We start from the raw sequence: 17,699 nt of genomic DNA, 5'->3' as shown, positions 1-17,699 counted from the left end.
TGGAAAACACATAAAAAACATATGAAAACTGACAGGAGAGTTATGGATGGAGGGACGCAGATTTGCACTAGTAAACCTTGAGCTATCCTGTATCAAAAGTGGTAGAAAAAGAGGAAGATAGATGGATAGACCCCACCGAGAGGCCAGATGAAAGACAACTTGAGGGATCCAATTTCTGTATGTGCAATGATAGTGTTGTGGTTAAGCAGGGCGGTCCGAACACTGTGAGAAAGCTCTTCAGCTGACTGAAGCATGACCTTATAACTAGTGAGTTACTACAGTTAGTGTCCTGACCTCGCCCGCTAAAAAAAGATCTACCTTTACGCAATGGAATCCAGAGAGGAAAGCCGTGACTACACATTCAGTCTGTGGTGAGTAGGGCACATTATTAGCCTTTAGCCTGCACATACTACAGGCTCACAGAGAAGAGCGAAAGATGTCTGGATCTGACAGAAGAGGTAACTTCCAGGGAGTCCTTATCATCTAATCTCGTATATATTCATCATAAGTTTCAACAGCAGGCGATTACAGTAAATAAATGCTTCAGTCAGCTGATAACAGGTTTTGGATCGTACCACAAGGTCTCCTAAACAGACACTGGCAGCCATCCTCTTTGTGCAGCCACCCTCCCTCCCACTCCACCACTAAATCAGTCTGCCTTCCTTACTTTGTGTTTGTCTTCTATCGCTGATGGGGCTATTCCCTCATTCATTTGAATTCCAGATGGATTCACTGTACATTTCCTGGCAGCTGTCTCACTCCAGAAAAAAAACAGAAAAAAGTCCCGGACAAAGAGAGCGTGCAAGGGGAGGAGGAGAGGAGTGCCGAGTGGAGGGGAACAGAATGGAAAACATTTCCTCTTCTTTCTGTTTCTGTTTTCACCCGCCCTCTTTCCCCTCACCCCGGGTCTAAACCCTGAACTTTTGAAAAAACCTCCCTGATTTCGGAGCCCTTTCCCTGGAGTGGTTTGTAATAATGCTGGCTCTGTTACAGTGGAGAGTCTGTGCATACACAGGCTGAGCCCTTCGCTGCAGGCCCGGGACCTGCCATCCGCTTGTTTCCTAGACAGCTATACTATAACAAATCAACACAGCCAGAGAGAGGAGGAAGAGGAGGGAAGGGGGGGGGGGGGCAGATATGAGTTCAATTACAACAGAAAGCTGTTTTATTATTCTTCCTCCAAAGACATATCGATCCAATTCCACAAGAGCGTTGCAAAGGAATAAAGAAGGGCGCTGTAACGCTGTTTGAATGAATGAACTTTGGAGGCTCAAAGGCATTGTTTAAGGCTATGGATTTATAAGATACCTGCTGAGTGTTCTTCGCAGGAGGCAACAAGTATATCAAAGGTCTCCATATTTCACTGAGATGGATGTTGCTGATGGAGTGTAACAGCTCCAATCTACAAAATGCACAGATTGTGTGTGGCTGTCTTTATGAGAATAAAGGAGGGTGGGAGGAGAACGGAGCGAGAGTTTTTGAAACAGTGAAACATCCTTCGCCACGAGCAAGTTAAATGATAACACAACACAGATGTCAGTCCCTATTGTGGGGAACAAAAGCTTGAGCAGCTACGAGTGTGCAGCCAAACTAGGCCCTTCAGACTCCTTAATCACATCTCTCTCCTGGGTTTGTTTGTGTTGCCTAAATTGCTGCCTGCTAGGTCCTAACATCCCCCGTGCCACCGTTGCCACGGCAACGTGAAGCCACAAGAGCGCTGAGAAGGCTTTGGATCCTACTCAGCGTGTCTCCTCATCTGCACCGCCTGACAAAAGGGCCGAGCCCAGCGGGCCGGCTCAGCCCCCGTCAGGTCCCTCTACGCCCCCGTGCTCGGATCCTGTCAGCTCCACAGAGGAGCCATTACGACCCGGGCCGCCACCTCATCCCTCACTTTGCCCAATCAAGGCAAACAAGTTCAGCTCTTTGATGGCCATCAACACAGAATGAAAGGAGGCAGAGAGCAGGAGCTGTAAACAGTTTAGGGAGACCACTGTGAGGCTGATATTATATCTCATCTACGTCTGTGAGTTACTATACCTCGGCAGAAAGATGGCATTGTGAAGGAAGTTCTCAAAGATTTTAAAGAAGACGCGGTCATCCTTCTCCCGGTCTTTCTCCTCAGGCGTCTTCTGGCAAACACAACACGGGCCCTTCTCTGCCCCCGCCAGGTCTGACTTGGTGGGCTTGGTGTTGTCTTCCATGTCTGTGAACCCCGTGGCTGGGATACGGATCGGGATCTTCAGCTCTGTTTTAGGAGAAACCAAGAGGGGTTAGCAACAGGAAGCGCTCTGCATCATCAAAACAGCTGCTTATAATAGATTCTGACACACTTCCTGCACAAAGTTATGTGTCAGTATGAAAGATATACAATGCACTATTTTCCTAACAAACAATGTAGAGACTCATACAGAAATAATCCCTCTCAGTCATCAACTTATGATCCACTAGTAGCTTGTGGTGGTGTGTGTTCCTGCAGATACTCTGCCCTCTGCCTTTATTTTCTTGTTTTCCTCTCATTTTCTTTTTTTGGGACATTTATGGGTGTGTAACCAGCGCTCAGGTAAGTTCGGGACTTTATAAAAAGGTAGAAACCAGGTGCCAGACCATAGGCAGCAGGCATCAAGAGACAAATTTTAGCAAGGCGAAATGTTACTTTAACTTATGGTGGCGAGCGTGTTCACAAACAGTTACCGACAATCCCGCATAGTACACCTTTAAAGGAACAATCTAACATTTTGAGAGATAAATATATTCACTTTCTTGCTGAGAATAAGATGATAATATTGATACCACTCTTATGTTTGTGTGTAAATATGAAGCTACAGCCAGCAGCTAGTTTAGTTAGCTTAGCTTAGCATTGGAAACAGCTAACCAGACTCCCCCTGTTTCCTGTCTTTATGCTAAGCTAAACTAACTAGCTGCTGGTTGTAGGTGCATATTTAACAAACAGACATGAAAGTGAAAGCAAATAAATGTATTTCCAACAATGTCTGGCTGTGTTTTTTTTTTTTTATTATTATAAGGAAGGACTTTTCGGTAGCAAAGCTCCGACAATAAATAGATGGTTGCTGTTTTGTAGAATGACTAATGCACACCTTTGGAGCAGTAGTTATGATGGTACAGCTCCCTGTCCTCAGGCTGCTGCTGCCAGCGGACCAGGTAGTAGGTCAGATTGCCGTTGGGAAAGACTGGAGGTGACCACTTCACCATTAGCTTTGTTGAGGAGTTGGCATATGCACGGGCGTCTTTGGGCACAGACGGCACTGCAATAGAGACAAAGTCACAGTATGTTAGATTAAAATGTTGTTCAGTAATTAGAATGTAGCATTGCAATCACTAATTATTTCCACCGACAGACTTACGGGATGGCCGTGTGCGAATGTAGATTATATCACTCTTTGCTCCAGTAATGTGTTTGTCCTCCACCTGCAGGGTAATGGCCTTCACAAAAATAGCATACTGGGTCCAGGGCTTGAGGTGTTGAAGGGTGACTTTTGGGTCAATGATTTTATCCAGAGGGAGATCCACGTCCACCATGTGCCAGCTGTTTGAGCCACAGCCATCCTGCCCGTCAAACTCTGTGATGTTCTGGAAAGGGCTGGTGAAGGCACAAAACATTGCACTGACAAAAAGGACTAAACACAACATGTTCACCATTTACAAAAGAAATGACATCCATGACATCTAGTACGAAAGTAAAACACATTCTAGGTCATGTTTGAAGATATGATTCATGTTTGCCAATTGTTGTTGGACATTTCCGGGACCATTTTCCAAAGCAAACCATGCAATTTTTGGGTGATTACCTACCTTCAAGGCAGCTTTTTGTTTCACTGAGTACAAGTACAATAAGAGAATCTGACAGGTAATCAAACCCAGATCTCAAACAATAAGCAGACATGGATGTTGTGAACATGATGTTGTCAATTTGGTTGTTTGTATTGCATTAGAGGAATTCTTCTGTTGGTCATCTGAGTGCCTCGAAGGCAGGAAAGCCATCCAAGCGCTCAAACATTCTCTTTGGAAAATGGTTGTCAGTAAAATGAGGTGCACACAGTTTGCAGTGATTGGGGCAAAATATGTAAAACCAGACAGATATGATCATGTGAGGTTTAGTTCGTCCTAAAAATGCTCTGATTGAGTGGAACCTTGTGTCTGAGACATTAAAGATTCAGTGTGTAGGATTTAGTGGCATCCAGCAAAACTGAAACTTCTCCCATGTGCCCAGCTTGTAGGAGAGCCAAAGTTGGCCAACACAAATACGAGAAAATGTGAATGGCCCTATCTAGAGCCAGTGTTTGATTTGTCTGATCTGGGCTACTGCAGATAAACATGGCGGACTCCGTAGAGGATGACCCACTCATTCTAAGGTAACAAAGGATTCTACTTTCAGGCGATTATAAACTAATGACAACATAGTTATATACCATTTCTGCCAATAGATGCCCCTAAAGCCTACACTCCAATGACTTGTTTGTCTTTTGAGTACTCACGACTCCTTGTAGTAGACTATGAAGCTGATGAGGTCTCTGTAGTACGGCGGCCGGTAGCGCTCCCATGACAGCTTGATCGTATGGCTCGTTGTGATGTTAGACTTGAACTTCAAGATATGGCTTTCACCTGTTGCAACAGAGCAGGACACTCAGTGAGACACATAAAATACTTAAATGATATGTCATGGTTTTTTAAAGGGGAACACAACCGATATGATAATTACAATATGTTATTTCCGTGGCCTTGGAAAGTTCGATCAATATTTGTGAACATGAGCTACTCTCTCTCAAAGCCAGAAACCAGAAAAGTTAGTCTCAAACTTGTGATGTCATGAAGTACAAAGTCTAGAGCTGATCCATAGACAATGAATACTCTACGTGTCGCATTCACCCACTGGTGGCCAAGGCTACCACCCAAGTTGCCACCTGCTCACTTTTTAGACATTCACACACCGACGACACAGTCATCAGGAGCAATTTGGTGCACAGTATCTTGCCCAAGAACACTTCGACATGTGCTTAGTGTGCTTGGTGGACGATCTGCTCTATTTCCTGAGCCACAGCTGCCCTACAAATGTACCCAAATACTCAGAACATTCCCCTGGGTTCTCAGTGTCATCTATAACATCCTCCCTAATTCATTGTCTATGGAGCAGCTCCAGACTTTATACCCTATGACATCACACTCAATTTAGCACTCAATTTTTGTGATTAAGGAGAGTTATTCATGTTAACTAATACTTTTGGACTGTCTTAGACTGTAAGAAAAACATGTATAAATTTTTAAAATGGGTGTAGTTCCTCTTTAATGTCCCCACGTACTGCATGACTGCACACACTCACAACAAGAATGTAGATCAAAATATACTGCATATACTCACAGCTGGCTCTTTCACCGTTGTTACGGAAATCTCCCTCCTCTGGCCTCACAGTTATGCCTGTCTTCTCCCACATCTTGTGGATCTCAGACATGCACAGTTTGGGGTTCAGTCGGAAGAAAAGACGTCCATTCCCAATAGTCAGGTTGTGCTGATTCCAGTCCCACAGATGCTGCAGGTGCTGGTTGTTGATGGCGGAGAATGCATACATGCTGATAACGGAAGGAGATCAAAAAGAGGTTAAAACCGTCTCTAATAGATGAACAAAAAGGTAGTTTTATTGTAAGCGAACATGTTTTCTGAGAGATTAAGTTGTCAGAAATGTGGTTAAAAACATCTTTTTTTTGCCACCTGGTGGCAGCGTTAAGCACTGAAACAGGTAGACGTCACATGAGGTCAGGTTTGTGTGTCTGACACACAATGAGCCTGGGACTGTACAGAGGAGGACATGAAACAGACACAGTGCCGTGCTAACACTCTGAGCTGCGGCAGTCAGTAACACAGCAGAACACCTCCAGAGCGAGAGGAATGTCTGCCATCCTCAACAGCATTCCTCTGAGTGAAACTGTACCCTGGGAGAAACGACAACAAGAAGGGCGACAGGATTTCCCATGACCCCTTTGGCCATTACCAAAAAAGCTTTCCCTCATAAATAAGACTGCTGCTGATATCACAGTTTGATGGACCTGAGACTTTCCATTTGTAGCCACAATCACTTATCTGGCCTGTCTGCAGGACTTAGTGAATCATTTAAAAAATGACACTGCAATACACAAGACGCTGATATATTTAGACTTATAAACTTACATTAATGCACGCATTCAGCGTCCGGGGCAGACACTCATTCAACAAGCAGTCACTCTGACATTTATGTAACTTCAGTGATACATTGGTGGCAACCTCCCTGCTAGGCTGCGGTCTGCTCATGTCCTCTAATTCCCTCACTCACCACGCAGACAAGCATGCACACATTCACAGACACAAAGTGCAGACAAACAGCGCAGACATACTTGTCGATGAGTTCCTGCCCATTGATGTAACGCAGGCTCTTGAGGAAGGACAGTGAGCCAAGTGCGTGGGAGTGTCGAATCTTCACATAGCCCGTCACTTTCTGAATCAATCCCATGAAGCTCTCCAGCTCAGACGCTATGTTATCTGGGGACAGGGGATGAACACACTAAGATGCAAAGCAGAGAGCCACATTGAAAAAAAAAAAAAGAAATCCACAGGGATCTCCACTGCTACTATGACACTCAGGCTAGCTCTTAATGCAAATATCCCGATGAGCTTTATCATATGTGGAGATTAGCTCGTGAGCTGCCCTGTCGACTGAACAAATAAACAGCATTATAGCATAATGTGATAATTGGGTTAGAGTGCAGGAAGCAGATGTAATGTTGATTTTGTGGCCCTCACTGCGAATCCCAGCAGCTTAGACCACACAGCCGTTCAACTTTATCTGTATCAGTAATCATAATATTTGCTGGGCAGTCAAGTGTAGCGAGGTTAGTATCATAATGGGTGGCTATAGTGTATTGTATGAGAGATTGTAGCTGAATTAAAAATGAGCCTGCTTGTGTAGCGTAGTACGGTCTACAAAGCTTAGTTACGCTACAAGATTTACATTATATGTGCCACTAAAGGGTAACTTTGGTGTTTTCCAACCTCTACCCTATTTTCTTATGTTTCTGTGTCAAAGTGACCGATAGGACAAACACATTTTTGAAATTGGTCCAGTATTGGGCATCACTGCTTCAGCCGGCAGCGTCAAAACAGGCTGCAATGTAACCACTCGAGGACAGCTTTATTCAAAGGAACCCTACAGAGGTCAGCCTCCTTGTTAAAGAGTAAGATCTTTTTTGTTCATTGAGAAACAGCCCTGAAATGGTCATCAGCAAACACACCAGACTCCATTTAAATATACGGTAATTCGAGTGTGCATAGAACCGGTATATTTTCACATCTAACTGGGTGAATTAAAGGTTTATTTCAACCAAACCAGAGTTGGGGATTGTTGAAACAGTGGACAAACAAACCAAGGTGGCTTTTGTGAGATTTATTTTGATTCTATTGACTTTGAATGGAGTGTGTTTTATGATGATAAAATTAATGTTTATTTAAATGTAGTCTGGTGGGTTTGGTGATAGTGATATTGGGCTGTTTCTGGTTCAACAAAAAGGATCTCTCTCCTTTCCAAAATGTTGTCAGACACTTAGAATAACAATTTAAGCCTGTCTGTGGCAAAAACAAATACTTTAAAGCCCCGTTTCCACCAAGCAGTGCGGCACGCTTCAGCTCAGTTTGGTAAAAACATTGTGGATGGTACCAAACGAACCGTTCCGTACTGTCCCCATTTTTGGTCCCCCCTCTGTTGGGGTACCTAGCACACAGATCTCCTTTACTAAAAAGTGGAGCTGTGAACACTGCAGTCTGTTGACTGGTCAACAGAGGACGTCACTCTGCTCAGGGCCAAGTTGTGGCTGGTTTTGAGGCTCATGTAACCACTGTTCTACTGTGGAGAGTTTTACACATATTAGTAAACACTGGGCTAAAGGCCAGTGGCTTTTAAGATGGAGCGTTTACTTGTAATGTTACTCAATGCATGAGGTGATGATGTGAATCCATCAGCACACCTTAAATTTCAATGTGACAACTTTGACCATTACTTTAGTTTTTATATGACACAAACTTTTAGTTATGAGTTGATCTTCAAGCATTTAAAAATATATATATAAATTTCGACCAGATATTTTTGCCTTCGATGGACTTAATACACAAACCCGCCATTTTTAAATATCCCATCGAGACAGACTCACTGCAGCCTGTTCTGTGGACAATAAATGAGGTGCATACTGATAAATGAGGAAATACAGCTGGACGGAGCAATAAGGGACAACAACCCCGCCCACATGAAAGAGTACTGTTTGTGGTGGAAACACTAAGCGGACCTAGGGTCTAGGTACCATGTCTGAAGGGTTACTTTTGGTTCCAAAGGTACCATACCAAAAATCTTTGGTGGAAACAGGGCTTAAGTGGACATGAACTGATGGAGCACGAATGCCCTTACTGGTTACATTGCAGCCTGTTTCGGCACTGCCAGCTGCAGCGCTCTCGCCAAATATTGGACCAACTTCCAAAACCGTTTCCATCACATTTGTCACTTAGACACAAAAACATGGAGAAATAGGGTCAAGGTTGAAAAATACTTAAGTTAACCTTTAAAAGCACTATGCTTCTGTAAAGCTTCACTCACTTCCACGGCGGATGTTGATGTCCAGGTTGCCTTCGATGACAGTGCAGTCCTTCAGGGATTGAGCAGCATCCACAGAGTCGATGACAGGTGATGTGCAGGGCTTATCACACGGGCCGTTGCAGGCATTGCATAACATGCTGTACACAGCACAAACAAGAAGGAGGGAGTAAATAAGGAGAAAGAGAAAAAAGTTGGAGCTGTCAGAGAATGAGCAAAATCTTCTGTGAACTTTTCTACCTCACCCTGAAATCATTCGTCCACTCCCTAGCTCCCAAGCATTCCAAAGGATTCAGGCAAATAAATTCAGTGCATGATACAAGGTCACCTCTCACACGGAGAGTTTAATCTTTTATGGGCCCTCATCTGAACTCTTGTTTCGTGAGAGAGTGACTCACTGTATTGACCTCAGAGACAAAACAGCCGTGGTATGGCCAAAAAATATACAGCAGCAGTGTCTGCGTGGAAAGTTTGGGAATTGACGAGACAAAACAGGGAGGAACGTTGCACACAAAGAAGTTTTCTTGTTCTGGGTTAATGTCAAACAAAGGAAATGTCAAGTGGACATTTTGGTTGAGTCTCTCCTTAAAACCATTGAGTATTAATCTGTAGAGTGGTGAAAACAAGGCACTATGTTGAGCACCTTTCACTCTTTCTAAACAGTCTGAGAAGTCTAAACTTGAATCGTTAACAGTCCAACATGCTCTTGACCTCTCGCACTTCCAGCTTTGAGTCCTACTTTAAGAAAGGAGCCCGTGAAGGGCCAGGTCAGGTGAAGTTCAGCTCAAGGATATTTTATGCAAATGAATTCATTATGCAGGAGTACACAGTGAACACAAGTGGCTTTAGTGTCTGTGAATACTGAAGAGAAACCACACTGCTCTGCACCCAGAAATTAGCCAGGAAATAATACTAAGACCTCTGGCTCTGTGTGTGTAAAAGACCAGGTTAGATGCCGAACGAATTAAACTCGGAACATTAAACAAAGAACACTTGAGAAATCTTGGATATACTGTAAAATGTTTCAAGGAGCCCTTCCTAATATTTCCTACATTCAGTGTGTCACCTGACATGACATTTCCAAATCACCAGGAGCTTAACTAGGAGTGAAGGGTATGTCTTTACCGATTAGTCTCGTTGCGGGTGAAGCCAGAGGGGCAGTCGGGCATGCACTCTCCCCCGTGGATGACGAAGTGAGTGTCGCCGGGCAGGTGCACTTGGGAGCACAGGTCCATGGTGATGCAGCGCCAGCCCTCAAACTTGTAAGTGTCCCGGGGACAGTCCGGCACACAGCGACCCTCGTGGTAATAGTGGAGGCAGGCGGAGCACGCCATGTCGTTGTTGGGTTCAGTGCAGCTGCCCAGGCACTGGCTGTGGCAGCACTCCCCCTTGTCTGTGCAGGCGAGCTTGCAGTGTTGTGGGCATACTGGAGGAGACAGAGAAAGATGGGGAAGAGGTCAGTTTTGGGTGGAGTTAACAGTTTCTCCTGGGCGCTATTACAACACCAAGGATGACAAAGGTCAAAAGGGTACAGAAGTAATGCCTTTAAAGGACAGATTGTGATTTAAATGTCAAGTACAAATGTTAAATAGCTTCAGAACTTAGTAAATGATGAACGTAGACAATGATTTCAATGATACTAAGATGTGTTTTGTTATAATTGCTTGGCAACAGGCCGGAACGCATACATAAATAGGTTAAAGAGAAGTATGGAGTTCGTGTGCATACCCAATATGTGCACATATACACTCAGTTGCCAGTTTATTAGGTACACCTCGCTGAGAAACTGTTACATACCCCTTTTTTTAAGCCAAATCTGCAACCAGAGAGCCACTAAAAAACAGAACTACATAAAATCTGAACATCTTTGCAATCAAAGTTTATTAGTGGATTGTTTAGACAGAACCAATATATCATCTTGTCATTAATATTCTTCTATAATGGAAAAAAGACAACTGCAGTTTAAAAAAAAAAACACTCCCACTACCACTAGTGTCTCTACGAAAGAACTACCGTATGTCCTTCCAGGCTGTGGGAGAAATCGACAGAAAAACGATTGTGTGGGGTGTTTCAAATTAAGCTTGAGCAACATGAATAATAGAAGCTCCTCACTGTTTACTGCGCATCACCGAGAAACCCAAACCCACAACAATATGTTATCAATAACACGCAGCATTTTCCCGTTGCTTGGGACAGACATTTGACAGATTGTGCATCCTTACAGTTTGTCAGATTTATTGAGCACAGCTTAGAAAATGACCAGTCATATATCAGCCTGCAGCTGTAGAGAGCAAGTCTTTCTGAAGCCAAACTCTGACACGGAATAGACAAAAGTTACTCATTCAGGTAATTAGATGGAAATTAGGTCAGTGCTTGTTTTGTAGATTTACCAACTACTCCTGATCTCATCGGCTTTACACTCAGATTAACAGTGACGGAGATGAAATAGGTGAATGGGAGGCGTCGTCTGTTTTCAATGCTCAAAAGCATTTTTACTGTCGCCTATTTATAGAGAGGCACTTCTGCAAAAGCAGATGTAAAAGGGAGAAAGCAGATGATTTCCCACTGCTAACTAATCTTGAGACACTGCAGGCAGGGGTGTCCTAGTTTCAGACGAGTCCACTCCATAGAAAAAGCACCTGGAGTGTGTATGTGTGTGTGTGTGTGTGTGTGTGTGTGTGTGTCTGCCCTTGTATGAATGATTGTGAAAGGCCTGGTGACAAGGTGCTTTCTGCTAATGATTGTTCACTGTTTGAGGAGCCTCTGTCTAGATAAAGAGCTGCCCTGGGAAAGTCTGAGTCAGAGTTTCAGGTTTCTTTTGGGAAATGTTTCACAGATAAGCAATCGATTATAGTTTACTTGAAAGCTCTTTTTGCATATTAGAAACTGTGCAGGCTGCAAAGACCTGCCTCCCCCGCACCCTTGTGTTGTTTTTGTATTACTGCCTTAAGTGTTTACTATTTATTGTTATGCTCTTTGTTATTCCTGCAAGACAAATTTCCACAAAGGGGCAATAAAGCTGAACTGAACTACACTGAACTGAACTGAAATAAGAGGCACAGCACTCCTGGTTCCTTAGCAACCGCCTCCTGGTGCAAAGCCAGAGCTAGAAGAAAATGTGCATGCACACACAACCATACACACTCAGACAAAAGTACACTAAAACACACATTCTACCACTCTCTTTCACGTGTATTATTATAATGTGCAAGACTGTCACACTACACATATTACTACACTGTCATGAGTGTCAATAATTCAGTCGACCGCCATAACCGATGCATCTACAGGAGTGCACATGATGAAAACTGAGTGTGCATGTGTGTGTGACGTGTGCACATGCGAGTTGGTATGTGTGTGCCAGATAGCAGAGAGGAAAAGGAGCTCCGCTTGTTTATTTGCTTTTAAATTAAACACGGGTGTCGGAGCATCGCCGGTTCGCTTTGTGAATCAGTCAAGAAAATGAAGCCGGCTGCTGAGCTAATCTCTTGATGAATATTTCATGTTGCTTTACAAAAACATCTGTGTAGGTTAAGAACGTGACGGTGCACTACAGTAATGCTGCAGAGCAAACACACACACACTCCCACGGTGCCAGCTCCAGTTTCGCTCCACGAGGGAAGGGGAATGATCGTTCCCACTCCTGACAAGTCTCCCAAATACTTGCCGTTCTTTCTCACATTCAGTCAAATCTAATAGGGCAGGAGAGGTGAAATGGGCGGTTTGGAAAATTTCTTCAGGATTCTATGACAAAAGAAAAAACAAAAAAATCTCATCTCATCTCATAGACCTGATACAGTATCTTTATGTTCAATACACTGCAGCACCTCAGGAATTTCCAACAACACTCTCCTGATAAGACAGGCCTTGAGATTACACAGCAGTTACCGCAGTAAAAGTGTTTTCATAATGTAGAGTATTTAGCTCTATGGCCTCTCCTGTGCTCTACGTACACACTCTGCCACACCAGGAGTTGACCGGCTCTGCGGTACCTCATGAATAGTGTATCTAACTATCCTGGATCTGCTCCAAAACAAACGGCAACGATCTTTTTTTAAAACTACAGCGTCAAACGCCAAGACACACAGCTTCTCACATGACAGCTGTGATTTGATTGGAAATATGATGCTCACATTAGAGTGTTTAAAGCGGGCAGATCAGTGTTGCACATTTGCAGGGTGAGAAAAAAAAAAGAAGAAGAAGAGAGAGGAACATCAGGGAGGCTTCATTTTCTTGGAATCCGACCAAAAGGGGGCAGCCAAGGCAAACTCTAATGAGCCTTATTGGAGGAGGTCCCTTCCTCTCCCGCATCATTTTAACAGATTCCTCAATGGAGAGAAATTCCAAACATGCATACCTTCCGCCAGAAGAAAGCGGAGGGAGGGGGAGTCGCTGCCTTAAATCCATATAAGTCGACCCGGTTTCACTGTGTGACCAAACAACCCGTGGTATCAAGGATACAATCCTCTATTTATAGATGCTCCTAATGCGGCCCTATTTCCACGCTGCTGCTCTCTACACATAGCTATGCAGGGCATTGTAGGTTTCCACTACTTCAAAGGAAAGGGACTACCTAACACGGGGCTCCTCTTAAGATAAGACGTCATCATCCTTGCAGTCTCCTTATGGGATGTTTGATATGAGCAGGAATAAATCAGAAGCATCAGCAGGCTGGGATTTGACCTTACTTAAGTACACAATGAAGTAACTGTTGCAGGGAACAAACTGCAGAGACGAAAACTTTGTCAATGCTCTGAGGCTGTGGAGTCAAATAAGTCAAACGGCTGGGAGTGGGGGTGGGGAGGTTTATGATGTTGTTCCTCTCATACAGTAGTTACACAACCCCCCTCCCCTCCTGCTCTCTCCCTGAGCAGTCAGGTCAGACACCATAGCCAACCACCGGCCTGCCCCCGCTGCTCACCAGAGCACTGCGACACGTGGAGTGGCCGGGTCCATTTCATCAATAGTAAGCGAGGCGACAGTCAGCACTGAGGAGTCTCCTTCTGAGCAGCTCGTGCATCCCCTACAACCGCCATTAAATACGCCAGCAGTGCGAGGGGAGAGGCACCGGCGACAGTGCTGAGAGAGACAGACAAGCACTGTGCACTGTTTGTTTTTTGTTCTAAAGGTGTCCTCCAGTCTCTGGACTATGCGAGGAATCCGCAGAATGTGTCAGGCCGCAGAGGATTCAAGGGGGGGAATGTTAATCCCTTGTTCCGCTGCAGCAACACAATAATAATATCAGGAATTGCTACAGAAACCTGAGATGAGGAGGCTATTTTGGCAACAAACATGATCATGGAGGTGAAGTGAGAGATAAGAAAAGAGGAACATAAAGCTGAAAATAAAATAACACGCGAGGATGTAAGCTCTGGTCTTGCACAAAAAAAAAAAAATGAGACTGCAGTAAAGCAGAAGAGGCGGCAAGCATCAAATTCATTCCTCTGTCAGGCTGGCCTTGCCTTCTTAAAGCGCAGCATGCAAGGGGGGTTCAGGGTCATGTGACACAGGGCCCATCGAGCATGCCTTACCCTTCCTCTTTCCCCATAGTCTGTATCAAAAAAAAAAAAGCTGCTTCAATCTGATAACAAGATGGCTAGATTTCAACACTGTCTGCCTGGAGAAGGTTGTGTGGTGTGTGTCTGTGTGTGTGTGTGTGTGTGTGTGTGTGTGTAGCAGGAGGATGGGTGAAGGGGTTCAAAGTTGCATTCTCCAAAAAAAAAAAAAAAGGAGCATTACTTTATTGAATAAGGACGCTGGTGCTTGAGAGGAAGAGGATTGCAGTGCAGCAGCGCTCCTCATCTGAATGCGAGTCATGTCCCGTTTGCTAGAGAGCACGCTGTGTAAGTGACTACTACACTGTTTACATTGGGAGGCTGGTGACACGTTTACTGCCAGCAGGACACTGCCCCGTCTGAGGATGAAGTATAGTGTGCAAACATATGGAATTTGGTAAACTGGTGTGATTTTCCCGAACCAATCCCAAGGTGTAAGCCCGAGTGAAAACATAAAAACGATCTGATGAAAGATTAAACAGTGTATTCTTCCCGAGATATCAAAGCACAGTGCGTTTTCCCTGCGTCACTAAAGATAAGTAGGAAGCGTGACAGACAGTTGGGAAATCATTCATTATTCACAGTGGGGCTCGAGGGGAGGGACGGCAGGGAGGAGGGTGTCTGGGAAGAGGAGGGTGGGGGTTAAACTGGGAGCGATCGGCTGGACCAATAGCAGGTGAGCAGGGGAGGTTCTAATCCCGATGACTGACATGTTATTGAGTCTGGAGCAGAGATGGTAAACAAGTCCTCTCTTGAGCAGGCATTCGGAGGGGGGGAGTCGTAACCATAGTGATTAAGCATGGCTTTTCCACAGATTTCGGAGAAACCATAAGTTAAGGGAAAACCTGAACAGACGTAGCTTATTCAACAACAAGCCTTACTCAGATTATTCCTGTAAATAGTGCTGACTCTGAGCCGGAACGTCAGCTAAATAACAAAACATGACTGGGAAGCTCAGATGAAAATGAAAGGTAGTCTGCAGACAGTAACACACGTCAGCTGAGTGTGATTTTAAGACAGTTAATCAAAAGCAAGTTTTATTTTTCTTGGTCTAAAAAGGGCATTAGAACATTTAAAGACCTAAACATAGATGGATTTTTTTGCAAACCTCTCCTAACTGTCTTTACAGTTTAACCTCCCTAAAACCTATCATTTTCAGTATTTCCAGATTTGAGATTTTGTCAGGAAAATTGCTCCAGAGTTTCCAAGACTCCCTTCCCAAATGCACCTTGACACCAATTTAGAAATGAATGTCAACACATAATTGTTGCAATCATGTCATATCATTCATATCGACTGTATCAGTATGTTGTGTACCCATTTCCTAATATAGAGGCAAACTCTGGCTAAAAATGTCATTTAATTTAAAAAACCTTTTTGGGGAACCTATTTGTCACCGTTTACACGTAGGAATTATAAGTGTGTGACACGTCAAAAGCCCTGATTGGCAGCCAGTGTGAGGGATGATAACAATAAAAAGGAGAAAGCCATGAGTGGGACAATGGATCGCTTTATTGTACGAAGCAAATTACAAGCAAGCACCAGCGAACACCACCTACCACTAAAAGAGTAGACAGTATCATGTCTTTTTTTTCTTATTTTTATTGTCTTATGTCGTGATAAGAGTGATAAAGCACGTTACAGAAGCTGTTGTGCACAGATAAAAATACAGGTGTGCCTTGAGATTTTGGCATCGCATATATTGGACTAAAGTCAGATTAGCAAAGATAAAGCCAGACACAGATCCTACGTGTGATAGATGTAGCCAGGCACCAGCCACACTGCTACAGATGTTCTGCTTGCTTTGTCAAAATCTATCTTTACCTCTCTGTCAATAGTGTTGGGCTCTGTAATCAGCCCGTGCCCACTCATTGCACTTTTTGGCCTCTCCCCAAAAAGCACAAAACTTTCAAATCTTCACCAGAGTGCCCTCGCCTTTTCTACTTTAATAGCTACATCATACAATCTCCCACCTACTCATGACATCGAGGTACATGACTTGATGAGCTTTATTCATCTTGAGAAAATAAGATATTTGAGGGACGGCAAGTGAGAGAAATTTCAGCTAATCTGGGAAACATTTATTTCCCTCTTTTGGTTTTGTTTAAGTTTAAGATGTTATTACTTCTATTTATATATTTAGAATTAAATTTTTGTATGTATGTTATGTATATTATTGTATTATAATAATTATTTTATTTAGATATATTTATATTTTATTTTTACAGGTGTGTGTGTCTTTACATATATAAATAAAACCTTATTTATTATAGCATTATGATGGATGTTGCAAACTAAATCTCATACTTGTACAATGACAACAAAGGTCATACTCTGCTGTGACTGCATGATTTTAAAGGAGGTTATTGTAGTAGCTGTAGTTAAGTGTCAATCACACCGCCTGTCCTTGCTCCACAATGTAAACGGGCCCATAGCTCCATTAGGACATGATTAAATTTATCTCTACATCACCTCCATTTACCCAAGTATTCACTCTGCTGCACACTACAATAATCCACTGCACTGTGGGGATGCAAAGCCTCCCACTCTGCACAGAGTCAGGGCCGCTGAGCTCAGGTTACCAGAGCTGCGAGCAGACAGTAAGGTAGCAGAACAGGAGCACAGTAGCAGACGGAAGGCCTATCAGGGGTTGCTGCAGCCCGGATCGCAGGCCGACCCCCCAGCTCCCTGAGCTCCATCAGGCCACATCCTCATCCGGCAACCCGATCCTCCCTGGGAGCCCCCAGTGGATCACTACAGACACTTGTTTAAACCACATCAGCCCAGACGGCCAGAGAGAGGATGCTTCCTCCGCTCACAGCCAAAGGCAAACCGCATCAGAGATTCCAGCGCTGTCTTGCCGCTACAGCAATAGAGTCTCAAGTGTTGGGATGGACTGATCTAATCTAAAGTGGTGTTTTCCACCTTCTCAGACGGAGCGTGCCTGGCTGTGCATGTTCGGCAAGATCGACCTTTCTGCTGATCAGAGTTTTTTTTTTTTTCAGGAGGGGGAACACTAGTGCACAGCGTCATGATGTGATTTTCTCATGCAGACAGCTGGCTCAGGAAAGCTTGGCTAAATCTCTGTTCAGTCCTGCGCACAAAGGTGTGTGTGTGAGCCCACTCCTCCCCGTCCCAGTGTTTCTGGGTCTCTTCCACTCCCATGCCCACTAAAGACCAGCAATGTGTTTTTCACAAAACTATGTGCTGGTCTGTGAGGTTCAGGCATGCGTGGCATTTCCCCTCACTCGCATTCAGTCACAACAACATCGCTTCCTTCTACCCTCAGGCTTCGGCCCAACTCTGCAGCTGCTGTTGTTGTTGTTATTGTTGTCGATTGTACTTACTAACAGGATGCAGGTATGCAGCTCTGTCACACATGAAAACACTCTGTGTTCTATCACTTAAGTGGTAGATGATGGTCTAAAAGCTATTAAAGACACATTAAAACAGTAGGAAAGTGACTCTTTTCCCAAAACAATGACAAATACAGTGTACATGAATAATCAGATATTATTTGCTA

At 44.0% G+C, this 17,699-nt stretch overlaps 1 protein-coding gene across 2 annotated transcripts in view; it reads right to left on the bottom strand.

Annotated features, from left to right (window-relative positions):
- Positions 1–17,699, bottom strand: part of igf1ra (insulin-like growth factor 1a receptor) — a 93,254-nt gene that overhangs the window by 22,407 nt on the left and 53,148 nt on the right. For both annotated transcript variants that reach the window (XM_050072979.1, XM_050072980.1), the window contains exons 3-10: positions 9,747–10,047; positions 8,625–8,761; positions 6,382–6,526; positions 5,375–5,583; positions 4,494–4,620; positions 3,363–3,598; positions 3,096–3,263; positions 2,038–2,245 (exon numbers count right to left, since the gene is read on the bottom strand). In XM_050072979.1, the coding sequence (XP_049928936.1) occupies positions 2,038–2,245; positions 3,096–3,263; positions 3,363–3,598; positions 4,494–4,620; positions 5,375–5,583; positions 6,382–6,526; positions 8,625–8,761; positions 9,747–10,047 (1,531 nt within the window). The remainder of the gene's footprint in view (positions 1–2,037; positions 2,246–3,095; positions 3,264–3,362; positions 3,599–4,493; positions 4,621–5,374; positions 5,584–6,381; positions 6,527–8,624; positions 8,762–9,746; positions 10,048–17,699) is intronic.

The sequence above is a fragment of the Epinephelus moara genome, chromosome 20 (genome assembly GCF_006386435.1).
Source record: "Epinephelus moara isolate mb chromosome 20, YSFRI_EMoa_1.0, whole genome shotgun sequence".
NCBI lineage: Eukaryota > Metazoa > Chordata > Actinopteri > Perciformes > Serranidae > Epinephelus > Epinephelus moara.
The sequence above is the reverse complement of the archived record's forward strand: the minus strand, read 5'-3'. Positions and strand labels throughout refer to the sequence as shown.